The sequence below is a fragment of the Ruditapes philippinarum genome, unplaced genomic scaffold, assembly GCF_026571515.1.
Source record: "Ruditapes philippinarum isolate M1 unplaced genomic scaffold, ASM2657151v2 ctg946_1_1_1_1, whole genome shotgun sequence".
NCBI lineage: Eukaryota > Metazoa > Mollusca > Bivalvia > Venerida > Veneridae > Ruditapes > Ruditapes philippinarum.
Genome location: NW_026861748.1, coordinates 121,584 through 139,848, shown reverse-complemented (window position 1 = coordinate 139,848; position 18,265 = coordinate 121,584). Strand labels below are relative to the sequence as shown.

At 33.2% G+C, this 18,265-nt stretch overlaps 1 protein-coding gene across 4 annotated transcripts in view; it reads left to right on the top strand.

Annotated features, from left to right (window-relative positions):
• The window catches only part of LOC132716676 (F-box and WD repeat domain containing protein 10B-like), a 135,082-nt gene that overhangs the window by 1,648 nt on the left and 115,169 nt on the right, over positions 1 to 18,265 (top strand). For 2 of the 4 annotated variants that reach the window (XM_060699997.1, XM_060699994.1), the window contains exons 1-2: positions 1,092 to 1,231; positions 16,014 to 16,675. In XM_060699997.1, the coding sequence (XP_060555980.1) occupies positions 16,063 to 16,675 (613 nt within the window). In that variant the 5' untranslated portion in view covers positions 1,092 to 1,231; positions 16,014 to 16,062. Of the gene's footprint in view, positions 1 to 1,091; positions 1,232 to 14,248; positions 14,440 to 16,013; positions 16,676 to 18,265 lie in introns of those variants that run through there. The other 2 variants (XM_060699995.1, XM_060699996.1) reach the window with 2 other exon arrangements.

The window sequence follows — 18,265 nt, the reverse complement described above, 5'->3', positions numbered from 1 at the left end:
CAAATATATTCCCGTACTGCCACTTTCCGATCAGCTAACAGATTTTTCTATAATAACTGACAGTGAAATTATAAAAATAAAATTTCTCTTACAATTCTGCAAATATTATCATTTCAGCTAATAAATGCAACAACTTTTTAAAATTTTACCTGAATTATTATTATGAATCGAGGACAAATCATTACTGACCCATTTTCCTGTTCTTCAAAATTTCACAACCACTTTTCAATCAGTTAACAAAATATAAACTGTACCACATAAAAATTGTCATACAATGTTAAAATATAACCAGTTATGTATTTTGAAGAAATTTTAACAAACTCAACCTAAGATAAATGGTAATAAACAATTTTAGCCTATTTATAATGACATTTTTCAATCTTGATATCTTTTTGCAGTAGTAAAGCTGTCACAATTGGGGTATGGATGTACATCTCAATGTGCATAACAGAAAAAGCATGTTCTTGTGAAATTTTTAGGATCTTAGGGTCTATATGACCCCATTCTAGTGACAGCTTTCTGAAAAGTTATCAGAGAGAATGTTATCTTTGGTTTAGTGACTGTTAGTTTACTGACATATAACCTTCAAATTAAGAATTGTAAGGTAAAATATGTACATATTAAAATTATAGCTTTTGAAGTGCAGTATACATTATGACTTAATGATATTGAAACAGTTGTCTAACTTAATATCCATTTTGCAGACTGACAAAAAACTGAGTCTGTAAATTAATTATTTTTAGAAAATTATTGCGATTTGTAACTGGGTAAAAGAAAACACAAATTTTACATATTTTGAACTAAAATACTGTTATTTTCTTTTTTAACGCCATAATTGACATTGCTGCTTATAAATGTAGTCAAGGTAAATACAAGATGTGCTTACAGTTTGGTTACATGACAAATAAGGTCAAAAATAAAGAATTTCCAGGGATGATTGAAAAGTGGTTGTGATTGAAAACTGGCAGTATGTGGATGATAGTTTATTAGTTTTCCCTCTATATCTTATACGATCCCGGATCCCGGGATTTCTCTCTTCCCCCCCCCCCCCCGTTAGGAAAAAGTATTAAAGGGCGATAACTATTTTTTGACTGGACTTCAAAATAAAATCTTTCCTTTACGAATTTTTTAATAATATATGTAAACCAGTCAACAGTAAAAACATGTTTTCGTCACCTTGGGGACGTTTACACTTCCGAAAGTGGTATACTGTTGAAATGTGTCAATTTAGGTATGATGTTTATTGATTTGTTTATAGACTAACATTTAACTGCTATTTTCTCCAAAGTAAAGTAGAGGAGCAGAGAAATGAGTTATAATTTTCCCGATTTAATGTTGAAGTTCAACATGTTCAACATGTTCAATCCAAAGCCAATTAAGGCACGAGCATTCGAGTAGAGGTTTTTTGTATCATTGTCTGACAGGGCTCTCGTTAGCATTTTGAGACTGGGGCCAGGGTCCATGCAGGAGGGGAATTTTGCATGATTTTCAAATATTTTCCATTCAAGGGGGAATTTCAACAGAAGAAAATTAATTCATTAGAAACAAGCTAAAACAAGATTCAGTTAACAAATTTATCAAGAATAATTAAGGTGCCGTTATAATAATTTCCGTTATTTCTAATGAAAATTAATACATCTTTGATACTTTGTATAAAAATTCAACTTAAAAACGTGATCCCTGATCTATGGCCGTTAAATACAGACTTCCCGAAAGTTAAAAAACTTAAAAGTGTCAGACATTCGGTCTGACAAACCATGAAAATCTGTTGGACGGAAACGAAATCTGTCAGACCGAAGAAAATTAATCAAACTCAAAGGTTAACTTGTGTTTGTATTTCTAAGACACTTTTCGGTTTTAATTTTTTCGCCGTAACAATCGGCACAGTCCGTACAGAGCATTTTCATCTCCTCTCTGTCATACACCAACATTTCATGGTCCTGCTTCCATTTTTCAGTAAATTTTGTCGCAGGTCTATTCTTTTCATACTTTTATTGCTGTTCTGCGCGCTGCTCTGACGTAGATTTTCGTTTTTTCCCAGGTTTGGCACCTTTGGAGACGCCATTTTGTATACATGCTGCTTGGATAAAAGCCGGACAATTGGACCGATCCGGAATATAAAATCGTCGGACCTAATAAAAATTTATCGGACATGTCCGTCGGACCGACATATTTCGGGAAGTCTGTAAATATTATTTTCGAGGGGAATTTTTTTTCGGTTTGAGGAGGAAAAAACACACTATTTTAATGTGGGAATGGGGCCCATATTCGGCCTGAAATTTTACCAAAAGAGAGCCCTGAATGTGGTCATATTTTCTTCCCAGGTCTGAGACCCGTGCCTGTGGTCCAATGTTTACTTTTATTCCCCCGAGTTTGTGGTATGTCTAAATACTGAATATGACCTCATATTCGCGAATATGAATGGGAGTACCGAATATGAATATTATTTTCTTAAAAATCAGAACTTTTTGGATTATTATTTACTTGTATCATATCTTTGATTGAAATGAAACGTGTTTCTGAATTTATTATTTAATTGTTTGTAATTTATTGTGACCAGAAAGATACCAGAATACAGTCTTCGCCTTAATTTTTTATCAGCACTAGCCCAGTCGGGCTAGCAGCTTACAAATTTCACTAGCCCAAACACATTTTAACTAGCCCGAACCAAAATGGTATTTTTTGCATACATTTTGTACAAAAATAACACTTTCTATGTTTTATATACCATTTAACATTATTAAAATATCATCTAATCAACTTTAGTTCCTTTCATTATTTAAATAAGAAGAGTTTAAACTACATATGAAAAGAAGATATTTTGATATTTCTGTGGCATTGTCCACAGACACTGAAAAAAATTGTTTAAAAACTGAAAATACTCTTCTCCTCGTTTAATGTAACCATGTCGGCTGATACATGCATTGACAACATATTTATATTCCTTTTCGTATTACTTTTTTTTTTTCGTGTATTCCTTTTTGGCTTAGTGCCTTCAAAATACAAGAGAAAAGACATATTGTGAAGCATGAGATGACGCCTAATAAATGTCTAACAATCAATAATTTTTCATAAGCGTTTTAAGTTCAATAAACAGATAAAGCTGCAACTAATTTTTAGGGCCAAGGTGGTTTACCAATCAAAATCTAGAGTAAAATGAAAATTCTGGGATAAAATTTATAAAAAGAATTTGCATTGTTTTGTTATCAAATTCCATTGCCTTCTAAAAAGTCCCTTTCTTTACATAAATCAGACTGACTTATATAATAAGATATTGATTCAAATTGTTAAATAATACAAAGCTTGCTCTGTTAAGGCAGGCTTCCCTAGACTAGGGTTTGTTTAGGTTACACAGCAAATTAATGACAAGACCCATTTTTTTGATGCTGACATGTTGTTGTTTGAACGTGTCACATTCTTTTACAATCATGCAGCTACATGGTCAGCATGAGGCTTTATTTATACTCTATTTCTACAGACTACATTTTAGTGCCGTTCTTTGGTTTTGATTATGTATATTAAAAATTAGAATTAATGTAAAAATAAATATAATAGAATTAAAACTTTTATACACAAAGAATTAGTCTTTGAGGAAATTGTCCGTAATAGTAAACTTGGTACGAAAATATTGAGTACAAAAATGCAGATGGCAAGGGAGAAATATGTTTTCCAATAACTAAAGTGGCAAGTACAACATTTTTCTTTATTTTGTAGCAAAAACATTATAATATATGTCTAAACAAATTGAATATTAGGTTAAGTCCTACGATGACTACACCAAATTTAACTTTATCAATAATTTCATTTCAGAAACTCCCAAGAGTTACCTTCCCTTTTTACTCGATGTCACTTCCTGCTACTTTCGTTTTCAACTTACAGCAGTGTTGACAATAGTACTTTTATTTTCCATCCAATTCAGTAGAAATATATTGTATTTTCATAAGGCCAAAACATTGCTATCTGGAGCTCTGCATATTTCCAACATTTTCTTAATTTGGATATGAAAAAAGCCCTCGACCAGACGGGCTACCAGCTTGGAATTTTCACTCGACCACCCGCAAATTTACTCGACTCGGTCGTCGGTCGAGTGGGTTAAGTCGAAGACTGAGAATATGAATGAGAATAACAAATATGAACATTATTATTGATATATATCATGGACAAACCAGTTCTCAAACCTCTAAGCATTCAAGGGGTCATTTAGTATAAATAAAAATACATCTTTATAAAAATTCTTTTTATATGAAACTATTGAAAGGTTTGAGAATAGGTTGGGTGTGAGATTAGGTACTTATAGATAACTATAAAAAAGAAAGTTCAAAATATGACATACAAAGTTACATAAAAATGTATGTTCCTGGGTAAAAATTAATCTATGTTAAATAAACTTTTCTAAGTGACCGAAATATTAACAATAGACAGCATGCCCATTCACGCACTACAGTGCGTAATTTCACATATAGATACATCTTAGGAATAAGCCGTTCAAGTTTGAATTTGGTCGCGGTTCAATGATTTTGGACAAAGTTATCTTTCTTGAATGTTGGAAAAATTTTGAATTTTCAGTTTCAGCACTCATACTTATGTGGAAATGTATGTACCCATTATTGTGGCTACAAAATTTAATACGCATCATATGCAATTTACAAAAGTTTAACACTGAATAGTTTCAGTGCCTTGAACTTTGTATAAAAATGGTTTGTGTTAACATTGAATAGTTTTAAGGGCTTTGAACTTAAAATGAAAAAAATAATTTAAGCAAACAAATTTGGAACTAAATATTATAACATCTGAAATTTTGGTTGCATGCGGGGGCATCCGTGGCATGATGACACATTTCTAGCTTCAAACTTGAACATAATAATCTTCAAGGATAGCCCTTAAAAACAACCGGACAGACCTTGACCTTAACTCATAAATGACCTTGACTTTAAAGGGCAAATTATTGAAATTTGCATTTTTTTGGCTGTTACTGGCTGTAACTTTGATTTTATTGAATGGATTGACTTCATATTGTAACAGAACATTCTTAAGGCCAAAACCTTCATGTTTATCAAATTCAAATTGACTTGGGCTCTTTAATGACCTTGACCTTGAAGGTTAAATTACTGAAATTTCACTGATTTGTGCATTAAATGACCATAATTATATATTTATTGGTATGTATGTATGTATAAAAATGCGTATATATAAATGTGTGTGTATAAATATATATATTTTTATGCCACCGCAGCATCTGCAATGCGGTGGCATATAGCGAATCACCTGTGTGTGTGTGTTTGTGTGTGTGTTGGTGTGTGTCTTATATAGATTATATAGTGAACTTAAAAAATCTTCTTGTGAAAAACCACTAGTCCAATTTCAACCAAACTTGGCAGGATTGTTCCTTGGGTAAAGGGCTTCCAAAGTTGTTCAAAGAATTTCATTCCATGCAGAAATCTGGTTGCCATGGCAACCAAAAGGAATTATAAGAATAAATTAAAAAAATCTTCTTGTAAAGACCCAAAAGGCCTAGAGCTTAGATATTTTGCATAAGGCATTGTCTGGTAGACCTCTAACAAGATTGTTCAAATTATAGCCCTGGGGTCAAAAATTGGCCCCGCCCCGGGGGTCATTGATTTTCACTATGTACATATAGTAAAAACTTAAAATACCTTCTTGTAAAGACCCAAAAGGCCTAGAGCTTAGATATTTTACATAAGGCATTGTCTGGTAGACCCTTACCAAGATTGTTCAAATTATAGCCCTGGGTCAAAATCGGCCCGCCCCGGTGGTCATATGATTTTCACTATATGTACATATAGTAAAAACTTAAAATACCTTCTTGTAAAGACCCAAAAGGCCTAGAGCTTAGATATTTTGCATAAGGCATTGTCTGGTAGACCTCTACCAAAATTGTTCAAATTATAGCCCTGGGTCAAAATCGGCCCGCCAGGGGGTCATATATTTTCACTATATGTACATATAGTAAAAACTTAAAATACCTTTTTGTAAAGACCCAAAAGGCCTAGAGCTTAGATATTTTGCATAAGCATTGTCTGGTAGACCTCTACCAAGATTGTTCAAATTATAGCCCTGGTGTCAAAATCAGCTCCGCCCCGGGGTCATAGATTTTCACTATATGTACATATTGTAAACTCAACTAAAATACCTTCTTGTAAAGACCCAAAAGGCCTAGAGCTTAGATATTTTGCATAAGGCATTGTCTGGAAGACCTCTACCCAGATTGTTCAAATTATAGCCCTAAGGGGAAAAATCGGCCCCGCCCGGGGTTCAATGGTTTTCCTTATATGTATATAGTAAAAACCTAAAAAAAAATTCTTCTAGCAATTGACAAATGCTTGAGGTTAGAAATTTTGCATGAAACATTGTGTAGTAAACCTCTAGCAAGATTTTTCAAATTACAGCCCTGGGGTCAAAATTGCCACTGCCCCGGGGGTCATTGATTTTCAATATATACATAAAGTTAAAAAATCAAAAAATCTTATTGTGTGAAGGTACAAGGCTTATAGCTTTAATATTTGTTAAATGATATCATCTATAGGTACTCTACCAAAGTTGTTCAAATTTTGCCTCTAGTGTCAAAATTAGCCCCGCCCTGGGGGCCATAGGTTTTCCTTATATGTATATAGTAAAAAATTTAAAAAAATCATTTTCTCTCAATTTACAAAGGCTAGAGTTAAGATATTTTGCATGAAACATTGTGTAAGGATCCTCTAGCAAGATTGTACAAATTATAGCCCTGGGGTCAAAAATGGCCCCTCCCCAGGGGTCATTGATTTTCACTATGTTAATATAGTAAAAAATGAAAAAAAATTCTTGTCTGAAGGTACAAGGTTTAGAGCTTTGATATTTGGTATATACCGTAATAATTCTATTTAGCACCCATCCTCTAATAGACGCCCACCCCCCATATTTTGGACAAAAAACAACCATTTTTCAGCCCAAAGTTGAAAAATTAACTGCCCCTTTTAAATGCCCATCCCCCGATTTGAGTACAATTGAGCTTACCTTTACAATTCAAGTTTCCTTATTTCCGTTTTCACGTAGGAACGAACTTCCCTTTTCTTGTCTTTTTTTCCGTAAAGTTTATATGTACACGGTATTTCAATGCCACCACCTTTTACAAAAGTTCCTTTTGATGACGAACACGGTTCTCCAAGTATTTCGGCACTGATTTCTACAATAAGTCCATCTTTGAATAATTTTGTAAGAGGCTGACATAATCCCTTCGGTATATGTCCAACAAGAGATCCATTATTTTTTACGATAATTGCGCTATCACTATGTTCATTTTCTGGTTCCAAATTACACTGAAGTATAGTTCCGACTGGGCATGTATATTTGTAAACGTGATATCCCTTAATAACAGATTTTATAGACACAAGCATAGGTGTTGCCATAATTCAATGTGTTTTGTGTATAAGATATATATACATGTATAAAAAATAACCATTCCGAGATGCCAAAACTCACGCGCCTATTTCATTACATCAGCAAGGTCAACGTGCGTGGTTCAATGTATTGGGGCCCAACATGGGAGATTAGTTCTGATTAAAATTATTTTGAACAATAGACGATTGTCTTTTTATATCAAAATCCCGCATCAATCCCTTTAGGAACATAATGCTTGTGTCAGTAAAATCGGTCAGAACTATTCTTACTTTTTTTAACAATAATATTGGCGGGTAAAAAATGCATAATGATCGGACTCAAAATATTCCATTGACTTTTTGAATTGTATAGAACATCCCAGATTACAGAGTTAATTGGTAACCTTACATAAATATTTCGTTGGGAAAAATCATAATATTTTTGCAGTAAAAATGCGTGAGGCTCATTTTTTATTCCCGTGCTCTGATACCGGACTCTACATGCACGGTACAAAAGTGCGGAAAAGAACAGACTTTAGCCGGTACGGTACGATACCTAATTCAACTTTAGCGTTGTCTGCAATTATAAATCAACATCCGCTCTATCTTCGGAGTTCTTCTTATAGTTATGAGGGGCGAGTGGATTTATAAAGCCTTGCTTAGAAAATTAGTTTGTCTTATGAAGATGCGTCTCCAATTAACGCCCATTCCCAACTTTCGAAAAGTCTATGATTCTAATAAAAGCCCGGGCGCTAAATAGAATTATTACGGTAATATCATCTATGGGTCCTCTACTAAAGTTGTTTCAATTATGCCCCTAGTGTTTAAATTTCCCTGCCCCAGAGGCGATAGTTTTCCTTATATGTATAAAGTAAAAACTTTATATATCTTCTTCTCTGAATTTGCAAAAGCTAGAGGTTAAATATATGGCATGAGACTTTGTGAAGTGAACATTTACCAAGATTGTTCAAATTATAGCCATGGGGTCAAAATTGGTTCCGCCCCGGGGCTCATTGATTTTCATTATGTACATATAGTAAAAAAAATAAAAAATATTTTTGTCTGAAGGTACAAGGCATAGAGCTTTGATGTTTGCTTCATAATATCAGCTTAAGGTCCTCTACCAAAGTTGTTCAAATTTTTCCCCTGGTGTCAAAATTGGCCCTGCCCGGGGGCAGTGATTCTCATTATGTACACATATTAAAAACAGAAAATAAAACAAATGTTTTCTGAATGGGAAAAGCTACAGCTTAGATATTTGACTTAAAATGTTGTTTGGTGGACCTGTATCAAGATTGTTTTGAATTAAACCCTTGGGTCAAAATTTTGTCTTGCCCAAGGGGACAGTGACCTGCTTTCTTGTCCTTTGATGTACAGCAATGAAAATTTGACCATGTGCACAGTTTAAGTTGTAAAATTGAACTTTGATATCAGGTGACCTAGATTTTGATAATATGACCTACTTTCTTGTCCATTGATGTACAGCTTTGAAATTTGAACCCTGTGCACAGATTAAGATGTAAAGTGATATGTAGATATCAGCTGACCTAGATTTTGACAAAGTGTCTTACTGTGTTGTCCTTTGATGTAGTCATGAAATTTAGGCTGTGTAAAAAATGACCTTTACCACCAAATTCACTAGACTCAAGTGCATTGATATATTCCTACTCTGATCTTTTGTTGGATTAACAATAGATTTAACCACTAATCTGATAATAAGAATTAGATAGGTCAGGGATCTATGCATTATGACAATCTTCAATTGTATAGAAACAAAAAAATCTGTTCCTACGTAGTGGTTTATTAATGTGGTGGCATAGAATTTTTCTCAAATGCAATCTTGTTTAATTCTAAAAGAATGGGAAACTTTTGTAAAATTATTCCTGTTTTGCTTGAAATTTTGATCTTTGTTTGGATATTAATTATATGCAAAAATAGTAAATAAATACTAAATTCCATAAATTACATATTTCAAAAGCCAATTAAAAAGATATATTTGAGACATTATGTGTTGTTTTAATTTCTGATTTCCTGAATTATATTCATGGATTTGCATAATAAAATTACATAAGACATTTATTGCTAAAAGAAATTAAAACATGATTAATAGACAAAAGTGTTAAAAAGTAAGTACAAAATGATTGAACAAAGTCATTATTTAAACACATCATAATTATCAATAAATGTTTAAAACCTCTGAAAACCGGAATCTTCTGAAAACCGGACTTTTGGTCAAGTCCGGACAGGGTCTTCAGAGTTTTTACTGTATCCTGAATATTGGTCAAGAAGGTTGTTTTGATGAAAATGACAGGGTGGACAAAAGCCCTCCCGTGAAAATAACAGGGCAGACAAAAGCCCTCCTGCAGCAAATACATATATGTACATTAAAAAGTTTGTATTTTCATTTCAATGCACTCAACATATTGAAATTGTAATCATGAATATTTTTGTTTTCCATTGGCATAAGCGTGTTTGTATGAGCTTGAGCATATTCCTAACAGGCATCTGAATAATAAGTGCTAAAATCTGTAAGTGCATATCAAAATGAAGGATTACTCCCATGTGAAATTAAGATAAATAGAGTAATAAATGATGAAAAAAGTTTAAATTAACTAAAATTAAAAGTCCAAGACATCTATGATGTGCATTGCAAAGAGTCAATTACTTTAAGGTAATAAATATTTCTGAAAGGTATATTCTGAATGAAAGGTGGTTCTAGCTCATAAAAATACTTAGACCAATAGAAAACAACAACAAATATATATGTGACAAATTTAATATGTTAACCCTTTACCTCATATATACATGAAACAACGCACTTTTGACCCCCCCCCCCCTTTTTAGGCCTGAAATAGTGAAAAAATGTCCAATTTGGGCCCCAAACCCAAAGAAAATTTTGGACTTGTGAGAGGCTTAAAATGACCCCAGGTCGATCATAAGGTAACAGGTAACCAACGCTGAAAAGCCTTTGACTCTATCTCAATCCCTTGAGAAGTTGCAGCACTTTGAAATAAATTTTGATGGAAAACATCGAGGCAAAATAGTGATTTTTGGCAATTTTGAGATGTCCCCTCGTTGCCATGGTAACAGGAAATTTAAGACTGAGCATGTCGTTACAAAGGCAATGGTCCAGTCAACATTTGTGCCAAGTTTGATTAGTATTGAAGCATTTTTCATAGTTTCATAGCAGTTTGAACTTGTAAGAGGAGGCTTTTCAGTGAAAATGGCCATCTTTCACAATATGCTCATGGGGGAAAGGGTTAAGTGCAGATATGTAACATACATACATATTTGTTACGGGAGGGCTTTTGTCCGCCTTGTTAATTTCAAGGGAGGGCTTTTGTCCGCCCAGTCATTTTTATGGGAGGGCTTTTGTCTGCCTTGTCATTTTTGGACGGGTGGGCTTTTGTCCGGGAGGGCTTTTGTCTGTTTCCGGCAGTTTTGATCCAAATGTTTTGGAAATTTGTCAGGAAGGTTGTTTTGATGACTTCTAGGTCAATTTTGAATATCGGTTATCTCCGGTCAAAAATAAGGTCACATGCTAAAAATAGAAAAATCTTGTTAACACTTTAGTGGCTGCAGTTTTGATCCAAATATCCTGGAAATTGATCAGGAAGGTCGTTTTGATGATTTCTAGGTCAAGTTTGATTATGGATCACCTGGGGTCAAAAACTAGGTCACACTGCCAAAATATGGAAAAACGTTTTTAATAGGGGAGGAGATGTGTAAGCGGCCGGATAGCTCAGTCGGTAGAGCCGCGGAACGGTATTCCGAGGGTACCGGGTTCGAGTCCCGGTCAGGGTGCACATTTTTCTCACCCTGTGACACTCTTATGGTAACATTTTGACTCAATTCTCATCAAACTTGGTCAGGATGCTTGTCTAGTTAATTGCTTGGAGGAGTTCGAATATGGGTATCTCTGATGAAAAACTAGGTCACAGGAGCTAAAAATAGAAAATCTTGTGAACTCTCTAGTGGCTACTGTTGTTATCCAAATATCCTGGAAATTGGTCTGCAAGTTTGTTTTGATGATTTCTAGGTCAAGTTTGAATATGGGTCACCTGGGGTCAAAAACTAGGTCACACTGCCCAAATATGGAAAAACCTTGTTAACACTCTAGAGGTCACATTTTTGACTCAATTGTCATCAAACTTGGTCAGGATGCTTGTCTAAGACATTGCTTGGATGTGTTTGATGGGTCAGGGGAGCGATCTAGCGCCATCATGGCCCTCTTGATTCTTAAAAATTGGACTATTTTTATGATTTTAAAATACCTTTATTTTCATTGAAAAAAATTGAAAGAATCAATATAAGGAATTGCATGTAATTATGTATTGTATTCAACAATAAAAAGAAAAACATTATCCAGAAGTAAAAACAAGAATTCATTTACGTATATATAAGTTATCTGCCCTTTAAATGACCTCAAACTAGAAATGTGTCCATTGGATACGGGTGCCCACACACTCCACCGATTTGTCAATCTTATGTCTCTTAAGGTCAAATATTTTTTTGGCTACATGTGTCCAAGTTGAAAATTAAAAAATCTTTTATTAAGTAAAGGGCAAATACTACAAATACTGACTAAATCCACAAGAAAAACCCAGGGTGCATAAGAACACATGCTGACCAACATTCTTGTAACCTTTCAGGCCTACAGGCCAAATACTTTTTGAGTTACGTGCAACACAAGTTGAATATTGTAAATTTTTACTAAGTCAAGGGCAATAACTCTAAAAATACTAAAAATATCCACACAAAAATACCCAGGTGCACAACTACACATGCTGATCAACATTCCTGTAAGGTTTCATGACTCTAGGTCAAATATTTTCGAGTTACATGCGATACAAGTTGAAAATTGCAAATTTTTATTAAGTCAAGGGCAATAACTCTAAAAATACTAAAAATATCCACATGAAATACCTAGGTGTACAACTACACATGCTGAGCAACATTCTTGTAAGGTTTCATGACTCAAGGTCAAATACCTTTTTAGTTACATGTGACACAAGTTGAAAATTGGAAATTTTTACTAATTCAAGGGCAATAACTCTAAAAATACTAATTATATCCACACAAAAATACCCAGCCCAGGTGCACAACTACACATGCTGATCAACATTCCTGTAAGGCAGGGCTCTCGTTTGATAAAATTTGGGGCCGAATATCGGCCCCATTCCCCCACCAAAAAAGTATGTTTTTTCCCCTAAAACCGAAAAAAAATCCCCCTTGAAATCCCTGGAAATTAATATTTAACAGGCATAGAAAATGCCAATCAGCGAATATATATTTTGCGAACGGCAACCGGAAATAGGTACGTATTCCACGGACGGCAATCAGAAATTAGTATGTATTCCATGACTGGCAACCAGAAATTAGTACGTATTCTGGGAACGGCTATCGAAAATTAGTATTATATAAATAAAATGTTCCGGACAGTTTTTAGCATTCCAACATGTCGCACAATTTCAAGTCTTACTGAAAAAATAAAAAATCCCCTTTAAATGAAAAATATTTGAAAATCATGCAAAATTCCCCCTCTGCATTATTTCAGGACCCTGGCCTCAGTCTCAAAATGCTAACAAGAGCCCTACTCTAGGTCAAATATTTTTTGAGTTACATGCAAACAAGTTGAAAATTGGTAATTTTTACTAATTCAAGGGCAATAACTCTAAAAATACTAAATATATCCACATGAAAATACCCAGGTGCACAACTTCACATGCTGATCAACATTCCTGTAAGGTTTCATGACTAGGTCAATTACTTTTTGAGCTAGTCGTGCGACACAAAAAGAGAACGGATGGACGGACAAGGGTAAATCTAAATGCCCCCCTATAGTGGGGGCACAATAAGTAGAAAATTCTGATTCAGGGGCAGATAACTCAAAATGAGAACAATAACCCCAATTTTTTTTTCGCTTAAAATGTTCTGTTATCATATTCTGTTGCCAAGTTTAAAGAAATTCTATGGAACTAAATTGAAGAGCCTATACTGTGTATTTTTTTACATGCAATTAAGAAATATATCCCAAACTGTGATTTAACCGCTCAATAAAATCACTGTTGGAGTTCGGATGCGGGGAATTATTTCACTAGGGAGTATTATATTAAGTATTTACCTATGAAGTTCAGTATTAAACAGAAGAACAAATTAAAGAAGCATCATGAAAATTTTCATTCACAAATACGGTAATACCTCAACAAAGATGATAAATTAATATTAACAATAGGAGACCTGAAAATTTTGCTAGAGCGATGTAATAGCCAATTTTCTTTTTCATTATCATTAGTTCTCTTGTAATGAAAGCATTTTATTTTGAATGCTAGCCCATAAATAAGCAAGTTTCTTTCTAAAGGTGAGAGGGTTATTTTAAAAAGTTAGAATAACATTTTGAATTTTCTTTTGGGTGCATAACTGATTGTTCTGTGGACCATTACATTAATCTGCTTTTAATCTGTTGGTATAAGGTTTAAATTGTCTCATTTTATCAATGTTTAAATTTCAGCAAAATATAGAAATCAAATGTTATAAATGTTTAATGCATCAACAGAAACTTCAAGGGTTTATTTAGGAACCATTTTACAGACTTGATTTATTTTTATAGATGTTCATATTGAAATGTTTAAAATTTCAATTGACCTGAGTGTATTTACTTGTCAAAATGTATACAGAAAGTCCGCAAAAGTCAAATAGGGTACAATCAATAAATTCAATACAAGTTAATGGATATACCGTATGAAAGTATTAACAAGTTTGTCATCGCAACGTTACATTGGATGAGCGAGGGCTCTAAATGTATGATTGATATGGGCCAGAGTGAAGACAACGATCTATTGATTCTAAACACTTTATACAATTGGGCAAGTTTCTTGTTGCTCAGTTTAAAATTGTAAGCCCCACATGAAAGAAATTCGGAATATTGGTTCATTAATTTGCTGATTATTGAAACAAGATATTGATTAAGACTGGATATATAGATTTAACACTTCAAGTTATTGTTAGTTTAATCACGTTTGAAATATTAGTGCAGAAGAAGGCTTACATTTATAAAAAAAAAATGGTAGGAGTTTTAATTTTTTTTTGTTTTGCTAAAGTAGAAACTTAACAAAAATGACAAAATAAAACATTCTTGTTGCAAAGTGTAAACAATTTCACAGTTATTTAGATAAATTGAAAAGTAAAACATGATAAAGTTTTAATTCTAATGAACAAAAACTTTCTTTTCGTTTCATATCTTATTAAAAGTTTGATTATATTTTATATAAGGACTTAAACTTTGACTCTTTTTGTTTTCTATACTCTTTCTGTCAGCAGTCTGAATGGTAAAATAAGAATTTGAGCATATTTTAAGAAGGCATTGTTTTTAGCTCGACTATACAAAGTGTATGGAGAGCAGTCTTACAGATTAAAGTTTTGGTGCAGTAAAATATTTTTCACTGTAACTTTGTCATTTCTTAAGGTATCAACTTCAGACTACAAATATATGTTCCTTATCATCAACAACATCTTATGTGACAAAGGTTCATAACTCTAGTGCCAATATTTTCAGATTTATCTCCCCTTGAACTTTGAATTTTCCTTTAAAAATACTATTTTTACTGTTACTTCTTTATTTCTTAAGGGATAAACTTCATACTTCAAATATATGTTCCTTATCATCAACCACATCTTATGTGACAAAGTTCATAACTCTAGCACCAATATTTTCAGGTTTATCTCCCCTTGAACTTAGAATTTTCCTGAAAAAATACTATTTTTTACTGTTACTTCTCTATTTCTTAAGGGATCAACTTCATACATCAAATATATGAACCTTATCATCATCCACATGTTATGTTACAAGGTTCATAACTAGCACCAATATTGCAAGAATTATCTCCCCATAAACTTAGATTTTTTTACTAGAAAAATGTTATTTTTTACTATACCTTTTTTAGTTTTAAAGGTATCTACCTCAAACTTCAAATACTTATTCCTTATCATCAATTACATTTTATGTGACAATGTTCATAACTCTTGAAGCAATATTTACAGATTAATCTCTCTTTGAACTTAGGATTTTCTTTAAGAAATATGATATATTATATATTATATTCTTTACTTTTTAAGGTATCTACTTCAAACTTCAAATATATATTTCATATCATTACACACATGTTGTGTTATAAGGTTCATAACTCTAGCGTGACTATTTCTAGAATTATTCCCCCTGATCTTGGAATTTATGTTAACAATGTTATTTTTTTACTATAACTTAAAACATAATTATACATAATTGATTTTTCTTCCATAGTTTTTTCTTCCTTACTGCGTCCAGCATTTTATTAGTCGAGCTTCACTGTCTCCTGTGACATCTCTTGGTTTTATACTCACACAGTTAGTTGTACATATTATACACACTAATTTACTTGCTGGATTAAGTTATTATATTGATTATTATATTGAGAAAAAATATTGGATTTCATCTCTGAAGAATCATGGTAAGAATGTGTCTCTTTAACAATACACAGGGAAGTTGTTAAAACCAATATCTAAGTTTATATTGTAATAAATTTTAAAGAGAAATGATGCTGTGATTTTAAAGTCAGTGGTATCTGAGAGTATATATATATATTTTTTTTTCCTCATTTTCAGGCGGTGTTATTCACTGTTATCATTTATGTATGTGAGAGTATAGAAAACGATGATGTTGGAGGTGTGTCGTTACAGTGATGCATCCAGCATTACCTCCCTTGATGATCTGTCTGAACTTGATGACATCATGATGAAACATTCCGCTCCAAACGTAGAGGTGTTCGAATTTAATCTCGGACGTGCACCTCTATTAAGATGTGTAAAAACTGAAAAATCATCTGCATGTAACGAGTGTGAGACATGTAAACTGTCTATAAAGTTACGAGAGATCAAACAGTGGTTTCCTCGTCTAGGAGACCATTCAAAGAAACGTTTTATGTTAGGACTCATGCAAAGGACTCATAGTGCCGAGCTCCTTAAGCAAGTTGTGACCCTGTTACAACCAGTGTTGTGTAAAGATTTTACTTATTCCCGCAGCAGGACAAATCCAAGTTTATCAACAGATAATCCAACCCTCAGTTCAGACAGGGCTCTTCCAGCTAAGAAAGTTGATAATTATATTATTACATCATGGCAATGGTATGGTGAAGCTAATTATTGGAGCAAGGCAAACTTTGCTCTTGTCCTACTACAGATGTGTGATGCTCATTTACTGCACACTATTGGTGCTCAGGCCAAGACTTTGCTCATTTCGGAGGAAAAAGCTGCAAGGGAGTTTGGAGGTAGGTCAACAGTGAAATAAATTTACTGTGTGACAGGATGTGCCATTGTTATTATGGCTGTCCTTTTACAAGTATTTATAAATTCGGGCAGACTTTATATTTGTAACAGAAATTGTGTTTTAAGTTATAAAATCCATTCTTTCCAATGCTTTTTTAAAAGAAAAATGAAATTTAGAATTACATCTCTTAAATTGTTTGATCATTTAGATGTTTGTTCCCAGTCTTGTAAATGGTTAATCAAACAATTAAAGCTGGTTACAAATGATTTAGCAAGTTGTCATTCCAGTGTTTTTTTTTTCACTTTTGGGGGAAAGGGGTTGGTGCCCTTTGGAGGGGGAAAAATGCAATAGGAGGGGGATTTTTATACGGATCTAAAATATTGACGCCTCACATGTTAAACTTGTTTGGACACCGGCAGTAGCTCCCCTCACCTACATGAGAACGATTTGTAAACAACATTGCTTAACAGTAAGTCTTAGAGGCATAAAATAAAGCATTTTTCGGCAGTTAGTTGCAAAAAAAATGATATTCATTTCAGGCAAATTGGGGCCACCATATTATAGGGGGAATTTCGGCTTTAAGGGGGGAAAAACATACTATTTTGAGGGGGGGATGGGGCCGAATTTTGCCGAATATTTTGCTGCCAAAAAACACTGCATTCTGTCAGAGTATTGTAAAGATATTTAATCAAAATAAAGCCAAAGTTTACTTAGCAAGTTTGCTGTCCAGCTCTCTGCTGAACATAATTATAATACTTTTGAAGTACTTTTAATAACTATGTTTACTGATATATATAAATTTGATGTTTGTTAATCCATTATCCATAAAATCTCATTAAGTGTTTACTTGCAAGGGTTTTGTTAAGTATACCTCTGATTAAATTGACATTGGATAAATGTCAATAATTTATTTAATAATAAATCTGAAAATGTGCTGAATTTTTGTAATGGCTTGGCCCTGCTTTAAATTTGGAGAAGTCCATTTAAAGTTTAAGGGATTACAATATCAAAATACAATAATTGATAAGGGTGTATCAATACACTCACCTCACGATACTATATGTATTGCGGTACAGGGTCCATGATACGATACATATCACGATACGGGTTGACTAAAGAATAGTGTCTGTAAATGTAATCCATTTAAACTTTATATTTTCACACAGATGTATTATGCAAAATTTATTTAAAGTTGTGATGTGACAAAATTATGTTTTATATTGACATTTTGATAGTTAAAATAAAAGGCTAAGAGCTTTAATATTTTCTGAAGCTATGAGAAGTAAAATACCTACAATAAAAAATATCACTCAATATAGTAATATGTAAGGTGATAACTATTTTGGAAAAATTACTCAAGTTTATTTGTAACATTTAAAATGTTCAACTGTTGAGTTTGATGTAATAGATGATACAATTTGCCGACTGTGTAATAATGAACATAAGCTGAACACAAAAATTATTTTACTTTACTCACTTATAACACATTCATAACGGTTATTACTTATTTAAAAACACTAATAAATATATCAGTTGACAGTAAGGAACGGTATGGAAAATATCCAACGAAATAGCATAGCCATAACTCTAT